The sequence below is a fragment of the Triplophysa dalaica genome, chromosome 8 (assembly GCF_015846415.1).
Source record: "Triplophysa dalaica isolate WHDGS20190420 chromosome 8, ASM1584641v1, whole genome shotgun sequence".
NCBI lineage: Eukaryota > Metazoa > Chordata > Actinopteri > Cypriniformes > Nemacheilidae > Triplophysa > Triplophysa dalaica.
This window is the reverse complement of record NC_079549.1, coordinates 18,976,013-18,999,402: the sequence shown is the minus strand read 5'-3', so window position 1 is coordinate 18,999,402 and position 23,390 is coordinate 18,976,013. Positions and strand designations below refer to the sequence as shown.

The 23,390-nt window shown below is 37.4% G+C and overlaps 3 protein-coding genes and 2 non-coding genes across 26 annotated transcripts in view; 1 reads left to right on the top strand and 4 right to left on the bottom strand.

Moving 5' to 3' along the window:
* clasp1a (cytoplasmic linker associated protein 1a) overlaps positions 1-12,249 on the bottom strand; it is a 56,012-nt gene extending 43,763 nt beyond the window's left edge. For 21 of the 22 annotated variants that reach the window (XM_056755253.1, XM_056755261.1, XM_056755258.1 and 18 more), the window contains exons 1-2: positions 12,146-12,249; positions 9,529-10,095 (exon numbers count right to left, since the gene is read on the bottom strand). In XM_056755253.1, coding sequence (XP_056611231.1) covers positions 9,529-9,723 — 195 coding nt within the window. In that variant the 5' untranslated portion in view covers positions 9,724-10,095; positions 12,146-12,249. The remainder of the gene's footprint in view (positions 1-9,528; positions 10,096-12,145) is intronic. The other variant, XM_056755254.1, reaches the window with a different exon arrangement.
* A 474-nt stretch (positions 12,250-12,723) lies between these two features.
* Positions 12,724-15,211, bottom strand: nifk (nucleolar protein interacting with the FHA domain of MKI67). The gene is made up of 6 exons (XM_056755205.1): positions 14,988-15,211; positions 14,585-14,713; positions 14,167-14,275; positions 13,873-14,084; positions 13,718-13,777; positions 12,724-13,313 (listed from the first exon to the last, which is right to left on the bottom strand). The coding sequence occupies exons 1-6, from the start codon at positions 15,099-15,101 to the stop codon at positions 13,149-13,151; spliced, it is 789 nt and encodes a 262-aa protein (XP_056611183.1). The 5' UTR covers positions 15,102-15,211; the 3' UTR covers positions 12,724-13,148.
* On the bottom strand, positions 13,392-13,519 carry LOC130428090 (small nucleolar RNA ACA64). The gene has a single exon (XR_008907391.1). It is a non-coding gene; the product is annotated as a small nucleolar RNA ACA64 (small nucleolar RNA).
* On the bottom strand, positions 14,359-14,482 carry LOC130428089 (small nucleolar RNA ACA64). Its single transcript, XR_008907390.1, has one exon. It is a non-coding gene; the product is annotated as a small nucleolar RNA ACA64 (small nucleolar RNA).
* Positions 15,212-16,156: 945 nt separating the features above from the next.
* Positions 16,157-23,328, top strand: si:dkey-219c10.4 (high affinity cGMP-specific 3',5'-cyclic phosphodiesterase 9A). Its single transcript, XM_056754927.1, has 14 exons — positions 16,157-16,254; positions 17,120-17,269; positions 17,458-17,509; positions 17,653-17,755; positions 18,197-18,339; positions 18,627-18,686; positions 19,430-19,607; positions 19,830-19,952; positions 20,034-20,126; positions 21,750-21,817; positions 21,904-22,006; positions 22,138-22,242; positions 22,346-22,492; positions 22,618-23,328. The coding sequence occupies exons 1-14, from the start codon at positions 16,167-16,169 to the stop codon at positions 22,786-22,788; spliced, it is 1,584 nt and encodes a 527-aa protein (XP_056610905.1). The 5' UTR covers positions 16,157-16,166; the 3' UTR covers positions 22,789-23,328.
* The last annotated feature ends 62 nt before the right edge of the window (positions 23,329-23,390 follow it).

Genomic DNA, 23,390 nt, shown 5'->3' with positions numbered 1-23,390 from the left:
CAATCTCCTTCTTCAGAATGCCAAATTTAAACATACCCTTTCCAGCTATTTATACCTTTTCTACCCGAGTCAAAGAAAAGAGCCAAAGACTTTTGTTCTACAGAGCTTTGTTTCATCTCTCTTTTCGCTTCCTGCGTTTCCTTCAGCATCAGATATGATGAGATATACACAAGAAAGTGATCGATGGTTTCTGTCTCTGCTTTAAGCTCAAATCAATAGAAAATTAAACAAGATGTCGATCCTGCACACGTTGTGTCACACCTGGTCAAACAAATTGTGGAAATGAGGAAAGAGGGGGTGTGCATCTGTCAAGAAACACTAACAAGATCTGTTTCAAAAAGGTGTGCACGTTCCCCAGTTTCGTTTTCTGGGTGGCACTTCTTGGCAAGTTCTCATCCAGATTAATGATGCTGGTAAAATAAGCGCGTCCCAGATCCTCACAGGTACAGCGTCCCCGTTAGGCCTGTCCGGATCAGAAGAAATTATCCAGGGCACAGGGCTGAGTTGCACACATTGAACGCATTCCTGTATCTGGTTGTGCTTCCAAGCAGGCTGTGCTCAGTTGCTGCCAGCTTTGTGAACATTCCCTGTGGTTTTTCGTGAGTCAAAGGGAGCAGCTGGGACGAGTGACTGTGAACTGAACTGAACAGGCCCAGACATGGGCGCACGGTATCAACACAGGCCTGATCTCTACATCCCGGGCCATTATTAGTATTATTATCATCATACCGGCAACCACATCAAGGTAACGTAACAGATCTCAGACCATAGATCAGGATTTTGGGAGGATCAGGAGTCCAAAGACTTTTAATTAAATAAGTTGGTCACAGGTCAGCGCTTAAGGGGGAAAAGATTCAAGACCAGCTGTAATATTAGACTAATGTTGCAGCACAGCTGTTCTTGAGCAGTCAAGTGGCTCTCTGAGTCACTAGCAAGGACAGCCTGAGGTACAACGGGAGCGTTAAGTGTAGTCTGAACAGAGTAAACACCCACACTAAATCTGAGTAAATAAAAACACGTACAGCACTGTAGCAGAAACCAAAAGAAGCACTTACACTGTATCACAATCGCAACAAAGGAATGCTTTTCTGCTTCTGAAATTCTTCTGTTTATATTAGATATTAGAGGCCTGCACATCCCACACAAAAACACCTCTAAATGCTATTTGAGTAAAACGTTCATCTCATTGGTAACTCAGGTGAGATTGGGGGATTCAGAGGGACACTGCAGAAGTCCGAAATAAACTTTTTATTTGTAATATTTGCTCCTAGGTTTGATTTCAGTGGCACTACAATTGTGATACTATATTCTTTCTTAATCGCCAAAGAATGTTAAATGCTGCAAAAAAATCTGTAATGTAATACAATCTGAACACTTACGGCTGTTTCTTGCTAAATCAAATCAACAGTTATAGCTACACATTATTTTCTTTATTTTCCTAGAGGCAAATGTCATAAATCTATCCAAATCTATCTAAATTCATAAATTTTGTCATAATTATTATCCATCGTAATATTTTTCAGATTTAAAGTATAAGACACGTAACAGTTTTGTTTTCGTTTACATTTTCACTTTTTAATAATACAGGACAGGCATATGAGCTAAATGGCTATACATTTAAATTTACATTTAGTCGTATGGCGGACGCTTCTATCCAAAGTGACTTACAAATGAGGTAAACAATGAATGCATTAATGCTTAGTTATTTATGAAGAAAACAGTTAAACACTAACTTTTCATGTTCAACACCACACAAAGCATATGAATAAATGTGTGTTTATTTCCACAGTGTCCTCTGGCTAAAATACATGTTGGGGTCACTGTCAAGACACTTTCAGAAAACGTATCCATGTTCAGCGGTTATGGTTTGAATCATTATTGTGGGCTGCCACTAGAAACTCTGATAGACTGCTGTGATAACATGACAAAGTGAAAGTGCATTCTGAAGACATGCACTATAAAAGCACATCAAGGGAACAGTTAAGATCTTCTGAAAGCTCATGAGACAGATTACTCCAGGCACGATCACTATCAAAACAACATGCACAAACCACGAGGACCTAAGTGTAAGCTTGCGTAGATGAAAACAAAAATAATAGCAACAAAACATAGACCTTACGGGACTTGTTTAGTGTTTGACACCAGACACAGAAGGTACACAAGAAACCACAACCTTTCAAAAACCAATATACAATATTAGCACAGACACAAACTCATTAAAATAGCCAATGAGAGTGAGGTATTATTACAAGCGACACAGAGCGTACAAAATGCTTATGTCCTTTCTATTACCCATGTGACCGATACTGAACTGCATTAATATTTAAACATGCATGACACGTATTCAAAAGGGATCATTACTGGTGCCCTGATCCTAACCCTGTTAATCTCTTTTTACATAAGAACACACAGCACTGTCCACAGACAGTTCTTATTTAAAATGACAACAAAAGCTTTTAAATGTATTACTATCAACAAAACATGAAAATCCATGTCGCAAAGTAAAAAGTACGGGTAGTGGCAATGCATTCTGGGATTACCTTTTCCACAAAGAAAACGTGGTGCTGCCTCAGAATAGATGGGTTTGGAAGGTAATCATGCTGCAAAAGAAACCCCATGACATGAACGGCAAAGAAGCGTAAACGTGACAACATCTTTGTGCTGTGAGTGCCACCGTAGTGCTTCGAAAGGGAGGGGGGAGTGAGCCGTTGGTTGCAATTCGCAATGTCACCGCTAGATGCTGCTAAAATCCCCAATTTGCTCACGAATATTACTCAAAAAAACACTCATATTTACTTTGATACTGAATTAAATCAATCTTTATTTTACAATGAATGCTGTACAAGTAGACGGTTACATGTATTCAATTTGCAACACCATTAGAAGTCGAGTACTATCGACTGGGCCTGACTATTATGTCAATCCAAAACAACCAACCAGGGCATTTCCTCTTCCTCACAATAATAGGCACACCCATTCACAGTCAAGAAATTGTTCAGAATGCTTAGAATACATGCTCAAGAATGTCATGGGTCGACGTCGGGGCAAGCTAGGAATGTGGACAGTCCTAGCCAGCAAAACGGAAACCTGAAGGAGACAAAACAACAGTGTACAGCTGATATTTTAAGAGAGCAGTTCCTCTTATCAAACACACACATGCAGCTACAGCGACAGCAGGTGCTGACCGGCACAGGGCATCTGAGTTTGTGTTTGATAGGCAACTTTCTCTCTTGGAGTTGCCGGGGTTGTGCCTTAGCTAGTGTGTGGTCCATACAGGTCACACGTTTATGTTAAAATGGGGAAGAAGGGTAAATAAGCATCCCTCCAGATATTGCATTTTTCTCTTTGACCCAGAAAAACAACAACATAAACATTATACACAGCTCAGAAGAGCGAACAGGCGATTACTTGGATAATACATGATTCTGAAGGAAGCTGAATTAACATGTCTCGACACCCTTCTAACATCACATCCACATCAGCACCTCAGCGACCTCATTCTATCTCATGTTGAACTAAGGCAGACAGAAAGGGGTCTGCCTATCAGGAACAAAGACACACGTTATTCTCAACAATCAGAGTGGCTGTACAGAAGACTGAACTCTCTGTATGGGCGTGAAGTTCAGCTCTGCTTCCTTCATAAGCCTGGATGAGCTGATAACACACCAGCGTTGTTATGTGGGTTCTTTTCAATAGAACATGCCATGATCCCAGCTTTATCTCATACTGTATATGGAGAAGAACTGTAGATAATTTACCACTGCAAACCAATGGAGGAGTGCGGGTAGGTTTAGTGTGGCCGTTTAGTGCTAACAGACTTCATTAGTTGCCTGTTTATAAATGGGTGCATTGATGAAGCACAATGGCAGAATAGAGAGACACAGAAGTAGAAAGAAGGAGAGAAAGAGACTCACTGTGGCTATGTTTATAGCCATTTTTTTTTTTCAAATGTCAGTCCTGTTAGAAGTGCTCAATTACAGTTAAGCAATGAAAAGAATTGGAAAATATGTTCTGTACACTCTAAAAACTATTGTGTTAAGGACAACCCAACCTGTATGTCTTTTGGTTCTTCAGCAGAACACAAAAGAAGATACTTTGAAGAATTTTGGTAATGGAACTACAGCGGTATCCATTCACTTCTATTGTAGGGACCAAAACCGATGCAAGTCAACGGGTACCGCTGTTGTTTGGTTGTTTACCGTTGACAAGATGGTGAGTAAATCAGGACAGAATTTAAATTTTTGGGTGGACCATCCAGATATAATCCATAAATCCAGAAACTCCTAAAACACTGATTCCCACTCCTTTCATGACTAATCGGAGCAATAATGTGTTCACATTTGTCATAAGGGAGCAAAAAACAGCCACCCAAACCCAGTGTTTAAAAAAAACAGAGGCGAAACTTGTAGATTTGAACTATTAGTAACAATTAAAATGAGTGAATAATGAAACCTGATGATGATCCACAGTTCCTGACTAGATTTGTCTAGTTTTCAGCAAACAAACAAAGGCACATGCTATTATTATAGGACTGAAACCGCTCATTCAACAAGACCAACAAAAGCACAAGGACCGGAAGATGGATTACGAAAAAAACCCCAATTCAGTTAGACCAGACGATATGTCCATACACAAAACCACAGGATGCTCTCTTCATGTTCAGACAGTGAAACATCCAGCGACTGTTTCTGTTCTGTCTTTTGTTGTAGTATTCTGTTGCACAGGTGCTCATCTTACTTTTGCATTGTATACTTCATATCATTTCAAACTCCCCATGAAGAAAACCTAACAAAGGTCTGTCTGGGATAGGCAAATAAACCTTTTTTTTGCTCTGTCATGGCAAGAACAATAGAAAAACCTACAGCTCATAAATGTCAAAAAGGTAGAAGTCACTTCAGAAATAAATATTAAGTAGTTAAAGAAGGAGAAGCATGGCCAACAGCTGGACATTGAGAAAAAATTGGAATGGTGCCAGTTAAATCAGCCTCCAGCAGCTTCAGTAGCTTAAGAGAGATGGACTACAGCAGCCGTTCACTGCATCCGATCACGTCCCCTCCCCTCGTTTACTCCAGTATCCCATCAACCCCAGCGACAACATCATCATGGCGCTCCCCTGCTGCCAGCCTGGCTCCATGCACATCACACAGATTCACACGTTTATATAGTGAGAATAGAGGGATGAAGACGGGTGCATGGAGGAATATGAATTATGCAAATGCCAATAATAATAGCATGAATAATGTGAATTAACTGAACATATAGGGTATAAAAAAAAGAGGAAATCAGAAAATGTGTTGCTCAGTCTATTTATGTACAGGAATTCAAATTAAACAGTATTGTTTAAAGTAAAATGTTATCAAAACAGCAACAAATGCCAAAGGGGAAGTGTGAAACTTCACCACTAGCTTCTACCAAATTGTTTTTATAATATATATACATTTTATAATCACAAGTAAAACCATTTTCAAAGAAAACCATTTTCACTTCATTTATAAATCTCCAACAGCTGGAATTTCCAGAAATTCTGCATGAGCTGAAGGGTTCAAGTCACATATGCCACCTACCAAATACAGGATGACTTCACCAACTCAACATTTCAGTGCACACTTAACAAACAGCACGAGAGGTTATGCAGCCACTAAACTTTGAGCCTTACTCAAATGACACGAGTAACTTTCTCTATTACAGCCGTTCATGTTGCTAATAAATGTTTAACTTGCACGGACATATTGTAAACATGAGCCCATGCCAGTTAAACATACAAGGTTGTCTTTTCCTGCATGGCAATTCTTAAAGGGAAAGTTCACCTAAATTGAAAATTCTGTCATCATTCATTTACTTTCTTGTCATTTAAAACCTTTACGACTTTCTTTCTGTAGAGATTTCGAGGAATGTTGGTAGCAGTACCCATTGACTTGCATTGGTTCTGTGTCCGTACAATAGAAGTGAATGGGTACCGGCTTACGGAGCACACCAATGATTTTAAACTTCAGACAAGCGTCCCCCCACGAGAAAGTAAACGCTTGTCAATTATGCCCTTCCAGACTCTGTCTACGAAGCAAAGCGAAGTAGCAAAGTTTGTTATTACCAAGCTTGGACTAACCCTTAGTTAAATTAGGATGTTCAAGCTATTTTTCTAAAAATGCCATAGTAAAAGACAGTACTGGCGTGCATCTTGAAGCAAAACAATGGCCCTGACATACTTAAAGATGTTTTAAGGCGAGTTATTTTCAGTTAAGACTGCTTAAACATTAATTTTAGTCTGGAATTAGCCTTAAACCTTGTCTATGAAACCAGGCAATTATGTTAATAATACTTTTTGTTCAAAGAAATGGTGGGGAAATTTCCTCACAGTACATCTCCTAAGATTTCCAAGATTTTTCTGGGTAACTATCCCTTTAATATCTTGTCCCAGTTTTATATGCAGAGACAACTATAATCTATTCTCTCCATAAGTGTAAACACTGTTGTGATTTCAACACATTTTGCTGTTTTTTCTAGAGCATGACTTCCTATTTTCAAAAAAGAATAATTTAACAATTGCTTAGACAAAGAATTTTTTCACAGCATCTTAAAAAAAACAACAGTTAATGTAAAGTACAGTATGTTGTGTTTTTCTATTGGCACTTATAATAAGGTCATGGTTTAGTACGCCTCACTTCACTTCGGCTCAGTTTGCACTTTCCACTGCAGTTTAGTAGCGCTACAAAATTGGTGGGATTATAAACTTATTGTCGACTTGACACAAACAAACGAACAACACAGGAGAAATGGAGCATATCGATGGGAGCAAAACCAAATACTGCTAAAAATGACAGATAGTTTGTTTAATCTTACAGTAAAGAGCAGACAACGATGGTTTGGTTTGCTCGATGGCGCACAAGGGTAAGCTAAACTTCCATTTAGCATTGCGTTCAGAGTCTCAATCTCTATATTACAGTAACTAAGCATAAAACAAAATGGCAATATTAAGTATTAAAATGCGTATTCTTGTGTTACAAATCCAATGACGCTGGTAATGATTCTCTCTAACCAATCAGTGATCTGTCTGTAAACACGTCACATTTTGGTATCGGTACAGTATCGGTACACCCCCCAAAAGTGAGCTCTACCTTGCCATACCGTAGCAGTACTATGCAGTTGAAAAACCCCATATGTGTGTTATGGGGGTGGGCAGAAATGGCTTTTATTACACAGAACCTGACTAATTTTACAAAGCGGCCACAATGCAGAATGTTTAACTCATAGGAACCATTTAGAGGCTTGGTTCTTTTCTTGTAGGTGCCAAAACAAATAATTGAAAGTGTTGTCCTTTAAACAGAGGCTGAACAACTCTTCTAGACTGAACGTCTCGACTCCATATAAAGTCTAGATAAGTATGAGCGTATGATGCAAACATGCCAAACGTGTCAGTGCATGATTTGTGCTTTGATGGGATACACAAGCTATTGTTCATCAGCATTAAGCTCAGCAATACCACCATTATAATAGAGACAACAACCATCAAAATAACCACAATCGCTTTAATTCAGGTTAACCGATCACTTAAAAGGGTTATCAGAAATTAGATTGAACATCTATCATCAACCGGACAAAAACTCTCACTTCATCTATTATAGCTGCCAAACCACAAGGGGGTAAACTAAACCCACAACTTTTGAGCGAGCCAAATAGTTTATTCTACTGTACCAAAACTATCACACAGGGCCAAAAGTTTTACTCTCTGACAGCAATCACTGCGACAGTCAGCGACAAATCTGCTGTTGCGGAGACACGCCTCCCTCGAAGGGGCAACCTCGCCCGAGCCCTGCCCGAATACTTTCCACATTACTCCTCTCATCATTTGCTCTCACTGTCAAGGCTGCTGTCATTGTCATTTTGCCTCAGACCGTAGACATCCACCAAAACATGACATCGACAATCACTTCAGTAGATACACAACGACACAAAAAACAGCACTGGTGGTAGGGAGGGTCAGATATTTCATCTAACAGCTAGCTAAACAAAAATCAACGTGTAAGAATATAACTTAAAAAGCAATGCAATTTTGAAAATATGAAGAAAAATAAATGAGTATAAATGATAATGAACCCACTTGACTAGTGGCCATCGTTCCCCATTCAAATGAAAGGGCTTGTGAAAGAGACCTCTTATAATGTCCTATTGTCTTTCAATTTATCGATTACATCATGTGGGTGACAAACCCAAAACCTCAGCTGACCTGACAGCTTTGAGACCAGTCTATATGCTTGATGTTTACGCGCTTGAGGAAGTCGAATCATCAAAAAAGTCTAACCTCCACAAGAAATTCCTGTCAAAATAATACATCTCAGACAGCATGCTGCACAAAACAAAACAAAAGATAATAAATAAAACAAAACGCATGGGCATCTCTGACTCAGCACTGTGAGGTCAAAGCTGAATATCTCAATGACAGACTGTCTAGTGGTTGTAAAAGGATTTTTGGCATGATTCCTGTAAAACACTTTATCTCCATTAATTGCTACTGTAACAGTAAGATTTCCTCAGAGACGAAGCCAGCAACTGAGAAGAATGTATCTCAGCCATCTTATTTCAACCTGCCGTCTTCTAAAATGACTACTGCCTTAGTTCTAAATCTAAGAAACCAATTGCAGATATAGAGATGTTTTAACATCATTAAGGTCAATACTTTGCATTCAACAATGAAAAAGTCACATTTTTCCAAAAACATATATTGCTTAGAATAAAACATTCAAGTATAAGTTTATGGAACAGAGAAAAAATTAAGTAGTTGCACAAACTGTAAAGAAAGAAAATAATTGTACTTTAATTGAAAAATCAAATCTATTTTGTAAATCAACTTAAGCAATTCATCAAAAAAAGTAATAAAAGTGATGAGAATATATTATATAGATAAAAGCACATTATAGTAGTTGATTTGACCGAAACCAACTTAATTGTGTTGACCTAACTAAACCGATTTAATTGGAATAAAAACATTAATTAATTAAATTATATAAGGGTAATAAATTCATTTTCTGAGTGTTTATTTTTCTGCTTTATCGAGCTTGACAGTCCCTGGTCACTGTAAGATTTTACTGTATTGAAAACACCAGCTTGGACAGAGAAAATGTTTTGTTTTCTTCCACGGAAGAAAAGAAGCCCTATAAGTCTCTAACAACATGAGGGTGAGTAAATGTAGCCAAAGTTTCATTAAGCATCAAATAACCCTTTAATCATCTAAGCACAAGGATACAAAGGGAAGCCTGTCATTGTCATTTCAGAATATGAATGTCTGTTAATGTTCCAGTGACCTCAAAAGCCTATTCTGTTTGTGATGAGCGTGTTCGAGGGTCGTTTCAGGCCCTAAATTCTGTGCCAGACAACTGCCTGAAGGAGAATCCTTAAACAAAAGCCCTTTCTTTACAACCCATAAAACTCCACCCTGTCCCCTTATTGTCTCAAAGTCACCACAAAACCTGCAGAACGTTACATTTGAGCATCCTTATGGTAATTGTAAAAGCACATAGTATAGCAAACTCTTACCTTAAAGTTGCTTGAATTAACCCAGGAGGTGGCAATTCCATCCACCATCTTATCCAACGCGGTCTGGTCACTCTCCAGGTCTTGACACTTGTCAGCATCTGTGATGTAGTCGATGAGCTCCGGGCCCATCTGCAACCTGCGGGCCACATCCTTCTGTAGCACCTGCGTGAGACAGTACTCCATATTGGGCTCCATGGCCTACGATGTCCGGCCACTACCCGCGTGGCAGTGGGGACGGAAAACGGAAAAACTGCCTTTAGCAAGTGTGATCCAGGAAAAACAGGAACACCCTTATTATTATTCCGTGTTGATGAAACTTATGAGTGCCACAGACGGGCAAGAGATTGAGTAGTGTGGATGTAAGCTTGGGAATGCAAACAATGCACCATATGTGACCAGACAACAGCTGATGTGGATTGCAAATTCTCCTTTTTTTCCTTTTGGAGAGAGGAAGGCAAACCACTAGGAGCAGCAGAAGTGGTCTTGGATGAACCAGCAGGACATATGATGACTAGAAGAGTAAAGAGAAGGAGAGCTCTGCTTCATAATTCGGAGGTCCTACCTGCTCTGGAAGAGAAAAGAGAGCTGTTAGCAGAGTTTCATTTTCCGGACATCAAAGGCCAACCTGGCTAGACCTTTGTTTTTGGTCAACTCAGATCATCACCCTTTGATGGTGACATAACTCAAATGTTGCCAGCTTGCTCTCAACCATTTATTGGCTGACCTCAATAAGGGGTTTTGAGGCATACAGCAAAAGAGGAATCACACAAGCACATTGAAAAAATGTTCCCTAAAATAAATTATTTGGCCATTTCGCATGATTATCTAAAAAGTATGCAAAATTTAAGATTAGTAGGTTACATAAAGCTGTGAATTTGTTAACACTGTAAAAGCATTTATACCATCAGAGGCATACCTGCCTACCCACTTCATCTGCTAAAGCACTCATGGGAACTATGTGGCTACATTCACGGGTGGAGTCTGCAAAAAGTAAGCGTATTACGCCAATAAGAAGATTATCTGACGGTCAGCCGACTCCAATTTTTATGAAATTTTTCAGAACAAAATCTAAGATGTAATGTTCATTGATCATGGCAAAAATTTAAGATGATGAATGCACTAATCTCATAAGGAGATGTGAATCTCATAAGGAGATGTGTGGGTGTGAGTACAGACTCAAGTCTACGACTACATTGGAAATCAGGAATTTAAAAGTCTATTTTATGGAAATAAACAAAGTTAAAGTAGAGCTAACATATTTGTAAAATAATGTAGATACAATTAATATGCACATTTTTATAATTCTGCCCTATCTCAGGTCACCGTTGAAAAGCAGTTAAATGACATGTTAAAGAGCCAATTCACCCAAATATAATAGTTCTGTCATCTCGTGTTGACAGTTTACCCTCATGTCATTCAAAATCTGTGTATGACTTTTTCTGTGGACACGAAAGAAGATATTTTGAGAAATGTCTCAGTGGCTTTTGTGTCCTTACAATGTGAGGGCTGATGTTGTTTGGTTACCAACGTTCTTCAAAATACTTTAGTGTTCTCTAGCAGAAAATGTCAGATGCAGATTTTGAATGACAAGTGGGTGAAAAAATGATGAAAGAAATTTCATTTTTGGCAAACTATTCCTTTAGTCATGTTAATGGTGTACAATTAAATTTGAGTACACAATATGCTCTTGAAATGATTCTGAGAACGGGAGGGATAATTTGGATCATTAGGTTTTGTAAACACCTGTTATAAATCCAAAATGAAATCCCCAATTCTTCACCTTATTTTTTCTAAATAAATATTTCACACATTCCTGTGCTGATAGTTTAATATCTATTAATTTGGAAAAAAAAGGATCAATTCTGCTTTGTCTTTAACCTTAGCTGTCATGTGAAGTTTTGCTTAAAATAGTTTACTTCACAAGCCGGTGCCTGTAGCTGTATCTACACTACACAATGGTGGGAGGAGATTTACAATACCTTCTTATTCTTTAAAGACCAGAGAGCAATGGGATCATACACTTAGTAAAATACTATTTTGATCATATGTGTCAATCACACATTACATCATCATTCAATACTGTCCTGTAAGCCACAGCTAATGTCATCCATGATTTAACAGCACCATCTTTTAACCACACAACAGAAGCATCAATATACAATTGAAATATATGATTATAAGAAACATTTCCTTATAAGTCCATAAAACGTATTGTATAAAGAAAAACTGGAATAGCGATTAAAATAAAGCATAAACAATCATGTGTATAACACACGTAGGCAGTATTTACACAGGATCCTGTAGTACTGTATCTGTCATATACTCTAAATGAGATGCTTTACTCCCGAACCCCGGCTTTAAAGATCCCATTGTCCAATTGTACACACTTTAACAACTAAAAGATTAATACCCTTAATTTAAAGATATCTCATCTGTCATTGTATACCGAGTGTTTTCAAACGAGATCTGGCTGAATTTCTATCTTTTTCATTGATCATCTAGCTGGTTATGCTAGCTCTCATTAGCCGGTCGAATAAACTGTCAAAACTCCGGGAACAGTATGAAAATCATTCACAAGAATGGCAATATCGGTTGAAAAAACAGGTAATATACTCACTCTGCTGGATTTCACGGAGGTTTCGGAATAAAATGTCAGGCGTTGCTTTATTAATGGTAAGCGAGGTTTGTCTCTCTAGTACTCTTGTAGACACAATGATGGAGCCGTTGTGCGCATGCGCCAAGCACATCGACGCTGTAACTGATTTAATAAGAAATCCCCTTACAGCTTTGATGCAAATGTTGCACCATATCAACGTGTGGAATTTTATTGGTCTCATACCTTTTTTACCCTACGTTTATTCTCTAAAAAATAAATTAAAGGGCTTTTACGTTTATTTTGCATGTGCAAGTAGCTTTTCACTATCATCAGCGTTTTCTGGTCTAATATTGAAATATAGTCGTCAATGGAGATGCTGTTTGACAACCACGTATTAGAAATGATGTTATTTTCGTCTCGCTGCCACATGGTGCTATGTGTTTAAAACAATGAACCTTCACAATAGATACTATTTAGCTCCACCTAGCGGTTTAACTGAGCAATGCAATTCTATTTCAGCATTTTTGTCACTAGCCCAGATTTCAAAAACAAGACTTAAGCTTGGAATTCAGGATTTAGTAGAAAACACACTCTAAAAAGATGATATATTTGTTTTACGTCAATTTCTGGTTTAATCACTCGATTTAACAATATTGCAAAATGTCTGAACATAGTACTATACAAAATACATACAGTCATACAAAAACTGTTCTGTTAACTGCTCCAAACTCACTTTCAAATAAGCTTTACACATATAATTTGTGTATGACACAGTCATTTCATTGGGTACAGCCTCGGAAAGACCACACTGTACCCCTAAAACATCTCAGATCAAAACAATGCATAAATATTGAGGCACTTCCCCAAATCATGCAACAATATTAGCCAGGGTAATGTGTGTGTATTCCTCTTCTCCTGCTATAGGGAAGGACTGAGCACTAGTCATATAAAGTGCCTTGGAAAACAAGTGTCCATTGACCCTTTTCAAACAGGGTTTTGAGTTCATTGGTTTTATTAGGTCTTTTTACGGTGCGTCCTCCTCTTCACACTCATCAGAGTCTTCCTCGCTATCTTCAATATCATCGAAGTTTTCCGGGACTGGTTTGATGACAATCTCTTCATCATCCTCTTCAACTTTGATGGACTTCCTCCTCTCCAGCAGTGATGGGGTACACACTGGTGTGACATCCTACAATAAAAAAAGCTGTTAAAACTCTGGAGGTGTAAGAATATAATCTAAGTGATATAGATAGTAAGTGAATATAGTAAGTGTTGGCACATGGGTTTTATTGTGAGTCATACTGGCTGACAATAAGCTTTAAAATGTACCATTTTCTGTAGGCACAGTTATCTTACTCCAATCCATGGATACAACTGGAGTGATTTAAAGTATGTGCCAAAAACAAAGCTGTCTCAATCACTTAAAAGCTTACAACCATTCAGTTCACAAACATCAGGCAAACACATTATTTAGGGGTTTAGAAAATATTTTGTATGATATAACCCCAATAAGAACATGTTTAATTCTGAATATCGCAGGCAGAAAAAGCAATAAATAACTTTTTCCAGCAAACCAGAAATACTTCATCTTACCTCACTGCAAACTGAAACATCTGGATCAGATTTGACTTTTTTATCAGGAACCTGGGCTGACTACAGAGTGGAGTATAAAAAAGATGATTAGAGAAATAAAAATGAAGACAAGACAGAAGACCGCATCTCTAAGCAGTTCAAATCAAATCGCTTACAAATCCTGGGAAATCATAGTCGATGCCCTTTGCTGCCAGTCTCTTGCGTAGCTTAGACTCTTTCCTCAAGAGCTTTGCAGTAAGTTTCTTCATGGCATCTGGCTCATGTGTTCTGTTATATCGAGTCACCGCGGGATGTTTTGGCTTCTTGAAGCCTGCTTGTGAACCCGCAAAGAGCTTTTCATGGACCTTCTCGGGTGGTATCAATTCACCTGAATAGAACATAAAAAATATATTTTTCAGATTAAATGTTGGAATTGAATGAATGCTACATTTCAGTTCATTTTAACTCACACTTTATGAGTCTTTCTCTCATAAGATAGTTGTTCATAGTTTCAGCGACAATCTTAGCCACCTCATCACATTCAAACTCCACAAATCCATATCCCTTGGTCCCTCCAGTCTGTAAAATAAAAAGTATGTTTTAAATTTAATACAATATCCATAGTAAAAGCAATTATATACAAATAAGTGTTTGTACATTGGTAGTGTTGGTACATGGGTTTCATTGCACAACACATGGAGTTGGCAATAAGCTATACGTGCCAAATTGCTGTAGGCACAATTATCTCACCCAAGGTAACGAATGCCAAAGGTAATTTTCATATGTGCCATACTCCGTATGTTTGCTAATTTACAGCAACTCAAAAACCCAAATACACAACATAAATACATCAAAACACAAGTACACTTAGAATAGCACACAACATACCTTCTTACTCCTGGAAACTCTTACTCGTAAGACGGTGCCAAACTGCTTAAAGTAAGCTTTCAATTGAGGCTCGAACAATCCTCGTGGAAGATGAGCCACATAAAGCACTCCAGGAGTCATAGACTGGGCCTTGGTATGGAAAGAATTAATCCACATTACAAAGATTAACATAAATGTCGTTGTGAACATCAGGAAAAAAGCACGTTATCAAACGGCCATTGGAGAAGTCGCGAATTACAGTAGCACGTTTTAACTCAATAACGAGATACGACTTTCCAAACAACTAAATTATGTCTAATGAAAATCACTGAGTGAAATATGTTTCTCAGTTTAACCTGTTTTGTAAAGTTAACTAAATAACGGTAAGGGCTAACTAATGTCAGCACATGTTCACATATCGTACCGTTTTGGGACGACCCTTCACTTGCCGAATCTTCTTCTGAAACTCTGCATCTTCTTCTGGATTCAAAGCAAGCAGGCTTTTTTGCGACTTTATTGACGACTTACCTTCTGTCATATTTTAATATGTGTTTTGTCAAATATTTCGATCTACACAACCGTGTGTCTTACAGCCTCTCCTCAAACCACGTTGTGCTTTCAGGAAACTGCGGTGGTTCGTGAAAATTCAAAATAAAAGTCACGTTTAAAGGTTTAAAACCACAGCAACAAACGTGACGTAACATGAGATTGATCAAAGTTTCCTTTTAATGCATATTTTTTATTAGTTAACAGGTTTAATGAGATTTTGTTTTAAAATATTAAATATAAATGGGCTGACGCAACATTGATATATTTTTGGAGCTTTATTTGTTGCAGGTTCTTCATTTAAAGTCTCCGTGAACCGGAAGTAGCGATTAGTTAGTAACCGGTAGTTTTGCTTCCGTATTCTGAAACATTTCCAAGTGCAAAAGAATTTTGAAGAAAATTAGTTTTTCAATATGAATTGATTAGATATGTAAAAAAACTGCTGCATTGATTTTGAAATGAAAATTGCAGCAGACTGACAAGTTAAAGGTTTAAGGGGAGGAGTTAACGGATGCGCAGGCCATGCCTCCTAGTTTACGTCATTTGAGATGGATAGTCATTTCAGGGGGGAGTGCATTTTCAGATTTATATTTAGTAGTTTTAATTGAAGATTATGAGGGTAGATGAATTTTAAAAAGACAATGACCCCACATTAATCAGCTATTTACTTTAAACGCTGCAATATTTCATGAAAAAATAAGAATTGTCATTCATAATTTTACTGGGACTTTAATCTCTTTTTTGTATAGCCCACAGAGTAGAAATAGTTTACTTCAGATAATAAAAAAAAGATTATCAATTAAACATTTGTGCTTTATATAAAAATCAACAAACATATAAATATAAATAATACATTTATGAATATAGTTAAGCAAAACTTTAAATTTTTGCTTTTGTACTGATGAAAAGAGCATGCAGGGTGCAAGATGAAGTAGGAGTGTACTAGATATAGGCTGTAAAAGGGGGCGGGTTTTTTAAGTGGTGGGCTGTGTCACTGATGTTGCGGTGCACACACATCAGTCAGCAAAGGTGAGAGTGCAGCAGATCATCACCTGACATGGCAACTAAAATCATTTATTTTACAGTGAATGGTAGACCAGAACAAGCAGAATTTCCTTTCGACTGCCCTGCACAAGATGTCAAGGGTAAGGTGAATGTTTTCTCTCAAATCATATATAGTTTTATTCATAGTTGCAGAATTAATTCAACATTTGTAAAATTATGTTTTAGTTGAATTGAAGAATTGTTGTGTCATTTAATTTAGTAAATATTGAACGTATTAATTAAACAATTCGTTTTTAAATGAACCGTTTTAAGGGTTAAGTAAGTAATATAAAAAATAATGAAAAATATAATATTATAATTGAAAGCATGTATAAATTTGTCAATCAGAGAAAGAGTGCTTCTGTCTTTCTCTGTTATGAATGGCTTCAGCTTTAAATTTTTACACTGCATGAAATACTTTTCTCTATGAAAAAAGGTTTTTGTTATGTCCAGATCGGCTCTCTTCCCTCATTACCTTTCTTCTCTTGAAACCAAGCTTGAGGACTCTTCTGAATATGAAGTACAATATAACAACGTCTTTAATAAGCTCCTCTTCATTATGGCCAGCATATGAAGAGCTTTCCTGTTGATCTGGATAACTAATAGACCATATAGGATGCGTTTGTTTGTTTTTGAGACTCCTGTTCAGTCGGCATGTTTGGAGTATTATAAACATCCAGTTGAAGCTCTTTTTTATACATTTGTATAAAACAATTCTCCCGGTATTGAAAATATATAGATTTGTAATCACTGACTTCAGTTAGACATCTAGAGCCACAGGTGGTCCTGCTGTCTGTCGGCCCTCAAGTGTCAAGCAGCCTTAGCAGACATAGCGTTTTTAGTCCCCTTCTCAATTAACTCAAGACTTAAGAAATGTTCATGATTATACAGCTCGTACATATTTTAACTCAGTTCAAAAGAGGATGCGATAAATCAACAATAATAATGTGTGTGTTTGCATTACAGACCTTTTCCGAGCCGCGGCTGAGGCGGGACCTCATGACATCCTAAAACTCTATAATACTACAGGCAATATCATTAACATCTCCCCTCAGCTGGCCCCCAACAACCCTCACTCATGCTATAAACTGAAAGTGGTGGCTGCAGACTGCAACAGTGAGATGTTTTAATATCATATATTGTCCTATTATTAGATATTGTATTTTATTTGGATTATGTATCCTACTGTAGGACCAGGACTAAGAGAAAGACAGCGATAGACAAATTAATGTCTTTGGTTATTTTTTTGTAAAGCTGTTGAATTTCCAATCATAACCATGTCAAACTGTTTTGTGCTCTTTTAGGTGCAGAGCTGGTAGTTGATCTGGGATTCGACCTCTCCTCTATGGAGAAAAGGTAGTCGATAATACACGTCAATTTTTTAAAAGAGAAAAGTCACTACCCCTTTCTGCCATTGACCAATCAAAAAGATAAGTTTATCCCATGAAGAAGATGTTTGCATGAACGTCTAATTCATAAATCATTTGTATTTGAACCAGATTACAGAGTCTGGAGAAAAGAATCCTTACTGAAGCAGAAGAGACTCCTGCCATTGTTTATGAGATGAAGAGACAGGTGGAATCATTCAGAGAAAAGCTGGAGGTATAAACTTTGTGTTGGGTATAATTTTCTTTAAGATTTGTTTAGAAGATTTTTTGGACATATACCCTGGAGTAAATACCATAATCCCATGGTATTGTCATGACCATCACTGTACTGTACTATGGTACCACAAGTCTACCACAGTATTTTCTGTAAGCAGAATGAACAAACCTTCACTTCCCTGGGTTGATCAAAAGCCAAAACAACAGATGTATTTTGCTATTCAAAGATGTTAATATTCATACTCATGTTTTTCTTTTAAAAATTGCATTACATTATTCATAGTTAGAAATGTTGAGGTTTAATTAATATTAATGAATGACTTATTTTATCCCTCTTTCTGTAAATACAGTAAGTAGTACTATTTGCGTAAACTCAATATATGTTTTTCCCGGTGTGCATACAGATTTCAAGTCTAAAGGATCATGTGTTTTAATGCAGAGTGTTGAGCACCTGAGCTGGTTGGGGTTGTTCAAAAACATGTCTGAAGGCACTCACAAGCCCTCGCCTTTCTACCATAAAAGAACTCTACGCAAGGCCCGTGATGAGTGTGAGCATGTCAGGGAACAATTCATCCAAATGAGGTAACACTTCTGTCGCTTACACAGGTGCGATATACTGTAGCTGCTGAAAAGACCTACAATACCAAAAGATTGACTTAGTCAAGCGAACATCAGAACGACCATATTGGTTGACTTAGTACCCTAAGTTTGCATGGGTGGCCTATGCTGGTTAGTTTATAGTTCTGTAAATTCACACTGATCTATTGTGATCTTTTCAGTGGGGACAAAAAATATATGATTCAAATTCTGGTTTGTTTTAGTTTTAAAAGTACAATTTTCATTAACAAAAATGTGTTTATTCTAAACAGTTCGCTTGAAGTGTCTGAAGAGGTGAGACAGTATCTTAAAAAACCAACTTTTGATAATTGGTGAGTTATTTTTTAATGCACAATACAATCACACAGTTTTTATTTTCCTTCCACCTAACATTGGCTTCATGACAGCAATGTATCGGAAATAAATGCAAAACATAGTGTCTTCACAGTTGTTGTAACAGCAGAAGAGTGGTGCACCTGCACGAATAGCAAATTGTTAGTAAAGCAAAGCACAGCACTTCTAAAATAAGCATAAAGAACACAGACGAGAGCCCTTTCATCTGCCCGAAGGGCCTCATATCAATATCAATGCTTCTGTCAGAGATTTACAAATCAAAAGCAGTTCTTATGAGCAAAGGGTTGGAGCTCTGTGTTCATTAATGTATTAGTCTTACAAGAGGAGTTGTTGAAACTAGGCTTTTCAAACACATAAGATACGGTTCCTGCTAAGGGGTTTAACAGAAAAAGGAAACAGTTATTAATCAGATTTAAAGTGATATTTCAACCCAAAAATATTTATTATTTTGGCTTCTCATCCTCATGTTATTGCAAACCTAAGACTTTCTCACAACCTAAAAACATTACCATCTTGATTTTAAATGCATGGTCACAAAACCACACAGACATATCTCCAAATATATGAGAAAGGAAAAAGTCAGGTTTCTATTGACGTGAGGGTGAATAAATGATGACAGAGTTTTCATGAACTGTCCCTTTAGGGAATCTATCGATCTGTTGGTAAATATGTGTGTATACACACATGTGTTATGCTTTAAAAATATTGTGTACCGTTGCAGGCAATGGGAAGATGCTGAGATAATGGTGCTGCTTCAGGTGATGTACACAGATCTGGATTTCATCTCCGCCTTCAGTATTGAGCTGGACGTACTGCAACAGTTCCTTTATGAGGTGTATAGACGCTACAACAACATCCCTTTCCACAACTTCAAGCACTGTTTCTGCGTCACTCAGATGGTGAGTTTGAGTGAAGGGCCAATCAGTCCCAACATTAAGCTTCTACCAAAGCACTTCAGTTATCCTTTTCACCTTCTGCTTGATTAATAACCTTCATGTCCCAGACAGCCTTCATTTCACCCATAGTGCAGGATCTTTTTTTATCAAAGACATACATATTTGAAGGTCAGTGAAAGGTACAATGTTCTTTTCAAGAGCACTCATGTCCCATCTGTTTGGCAGATGTATGGTCTGATATGGCTTACAGATCTCAGGAGTAAAATTGACAGTATTGACCTTCTCATCATGCTGACCTCAGCTGTCTGTCACGATCTGGATCACACAGGTTATAACAATGCCTACCAGGTGAGATGAACGTTGTTTTATGCTTAGACACTGTTGAGAAGGGTATAAACAGCACATTGATGGAAATCTGTCCTGTTTCAGATTAACGCACGCACTGAACTTGCCTTGAGATATAATGACATCTCCCCATTGGAAAACCATCACTGTGCGGTAGCCTTTGAAATCCTTGAAAAGGTAAACCTATTCTGTGGTTTAGGTACTGCATGTGTATATGTGAAAAGTTTTCTGCCTTTTGTATGAATAGAGGGTATGCGTGAACACGCCGGGACACGTTCTCCTGAGTGGTAAAACACGCGGCAAAATGACTATGAATATGAGAATATGAGAAATACAGAAACCAGGATTAAAAGTATTGGTGAAATTACAAGCAGGTGGACTCTACGGTTATGGTCTCTTACGCTTACGGCTTTACTGTGATTTACAGAGGAATCAGGTGATCCTGGATACTGAAATGTGGCGCGGAATTGCGTTTCCTGATATTGTAAGCAGTCATTTTACTGAATGTTTTGCCACCCAGGAGGGCACGCTCCGGTGAGCTCACGTGGTAAAGTGACGACACGTGCATATTCTCTATATGGACACGAATACGTGCATTTTTTCGTGTCAGTGAACACCAACCTTTTTAATGTCAATCTCAGCACGACTTTCTTTTCGTGTCACTCAGCACGACTTTCAATACACAGACTGCGTATGTATTATTAACATTTATATATTTATAACCTGACATCATAATAAGTCGTACATATTTTAGGACATGGCAACACCTTACTTCACCCCAAACCCTAAAATCCCAGCCTTAAAGGCTCATTTTGCTAAAAACGCGAAAGGAAGAACAATGACAAATGGCTCCCCTAAACCTAAGGTCATAGGGGAAATGTCAAATCATAACGAAAACATACCAATGAGATCGTGAGAAATTGGAATTCACACGAATGATTCACCTTGTAAAATAAATATGAATTCCCTCCATATTGCGTTGATGTATATTTAAATATAAGAAGGATACTGCATATAAAAATACATTAGTCATGCTGACTGACACGTAAAAAGGGGCAAATTTGTGTCAGTAAACACAAATTAATAGATTACATATTCTGTATATATGTCACTAATTCCAGTGCGACTCTGTTGAAATTTGTTAGCCTGGTGCACCAAAATATTGATAACATCCACATTTAGAAACTATAAGCATTCAAAACTTCAAATTCAAATCTGTACAAATCAATGATTTTTATGAAAGTCTGCTCATCAACTAAATACTTTTTGCTATATTATGAGAGGGAGGAGTCACTCAGTAGCCTATGTCCCACCATACTTTCGGGTTTCAATGTAAATAACTTTAACTCAATATACAAAATTGCATTTTTCAAGGCACTTCAGTAGAACTTTAAAGCGTTAAGACAATGCAAATTTGAGTTTGACATAGAATCTGATTTTTATATGTAAAAAATATACTTTTAATGAAAATTAAGATGACATATTTTTCATTTGTCAGGGTGTCTTGCTCGCAATTACTGGTTGAGGCCTTTACTTAAAGAAGATTTGATTCAATACAATTGATTCAAGTGTTCTTTAAACAAGACGCATACTGGTTGTAATGACAACGGCAAAACGGCTCTGATGCAACAGAAACAAAAAAATTGAAACGTAAATCCTAAACTAAATAAATGACATAAAACTATTATATTCATCAGATGTTGCAAGCACAGGTATTTACTTCTGGAGATCTAGTAAAACAATGGAGCTGTATAAAAGCACAAAAGCCAAATCAAAGATGGTCCTGGTATCTGTTTTCAGACTGAAAGTAACATTTTCCGAAACCTGTCAATGGAGCAATTCAAAAGAATAAGAGAGGGCATCATTAAGTATAGTGACACTTCTACATATAACACATATATCTACTGTATATGTAAACAGAAACTATGTCATGACTACTGTACTATACCTGCAGGTGCATTCTCGCTACTGATATGACCAGACATACAGAGATCCTCAACAAATTCAAAACTATTCTACCTGTGTTTGACTTCAGCAACAAAGATCACAGAGACGTGGTGAGTACAATAATATAATTCTGTGTGCACATTGGTCCAGGAATTCAAATGAAATTCCATCCTATTTGGAAAACATTTATATTAACCCATGGCTTGTTTACAGCAGTCAATTGAACATTTTTATATTGCAGTTGATGATGATTATGATTAAAGTAAGTGACATCTCCAATGAGGCAAGACCTATGGACGTGGCAGAACCATGGCTGGACTGTCTGCTACAGGAGTTCTTCAACCAGGTTAAATCTCTGAAAAACAGCTGCTAGCATTAGTTTTATTCCCATCATTTTCCAAAATTTTAGCAATAAAAAGCTATATTTAGTCATTTCAATCTGTGTCCAGAGTGACATGGAGAAATTGGAGGGTCTCCCTGTTACCCCATTCATGGATCGAGATAAAGTGAACAAACCTTCTTCTCAGACTGGCTTCATCCGCTTTGTTCTCCTTCCTCTCTTTATTGAACTAGCCAATCTATTCCCAAATCTTGAGGTAAGAGCTATTGAAGTGATTGGTGACAAATGGGTATGACAATAGTGCTATAAAAATGTGCATAGAGCAATGCAAAAATGTTATTTATTTGTGACAAGGTCAAAATTTGTTCATGCATCTTACAGCAACACATCATTGACCCAGTACGTAAAGCCCTGGACTATTACACAGAAATGGAGAAAGCTTTAGAGAGAGAGAAACAGAACCGGGTCCAGATTGAAAAGAAGATCAAGCCCAGTTCCTCACAAGAGCCGGAAGCTCATTCAGAGCCCACCGGAGCAACAAAACCCCTGTAATCTTTCATCAGACTTTGTCTGAATTTAAAGATAAGATCGAATGTAAAAGAGCAATGCTATAGAGAGTGTTGTTATTAAAGTAAATGATAGACAAATTCTTATAGGCTTAAAATGCATGTATGCTACTTTCAAATTTTATATTTAAAAAGAGGGTTGAATGATTTCAGTCATCACATGTTAAAAGCATTATCCACTTTATAACAAAATGCATTGTGAATGTTCTAAAGATCATATTTTGTAGAACAGATTTGACAGTATTGGACTAATATTGAACTGTAATTGGATCTCGAAGCAGTGAAGAATCTTAAATGTTTCCTCTTCATTGTATATCAAAACTTTTATGTTTAAAGTTTCGTTTTTTCATGCTTTAATAACTGTTATAAAACAACACTGCTTTAAAAAATGGTCGACCTCTTCAGATTGTCTATATAAATAAAGCTTCGCATGGAGTTAATGCAGGAGGTCGTGAACATGCAAAGTCAGGCCAGAAGATGGCGCTGCAAGAATCTATAATAGCTTACCAGAGGCTTTTCACCTTTTTACTATAATGCAACTGTCTTATATGAAACTACAGACGTTTTGTTATGATTAACTATTGCTTA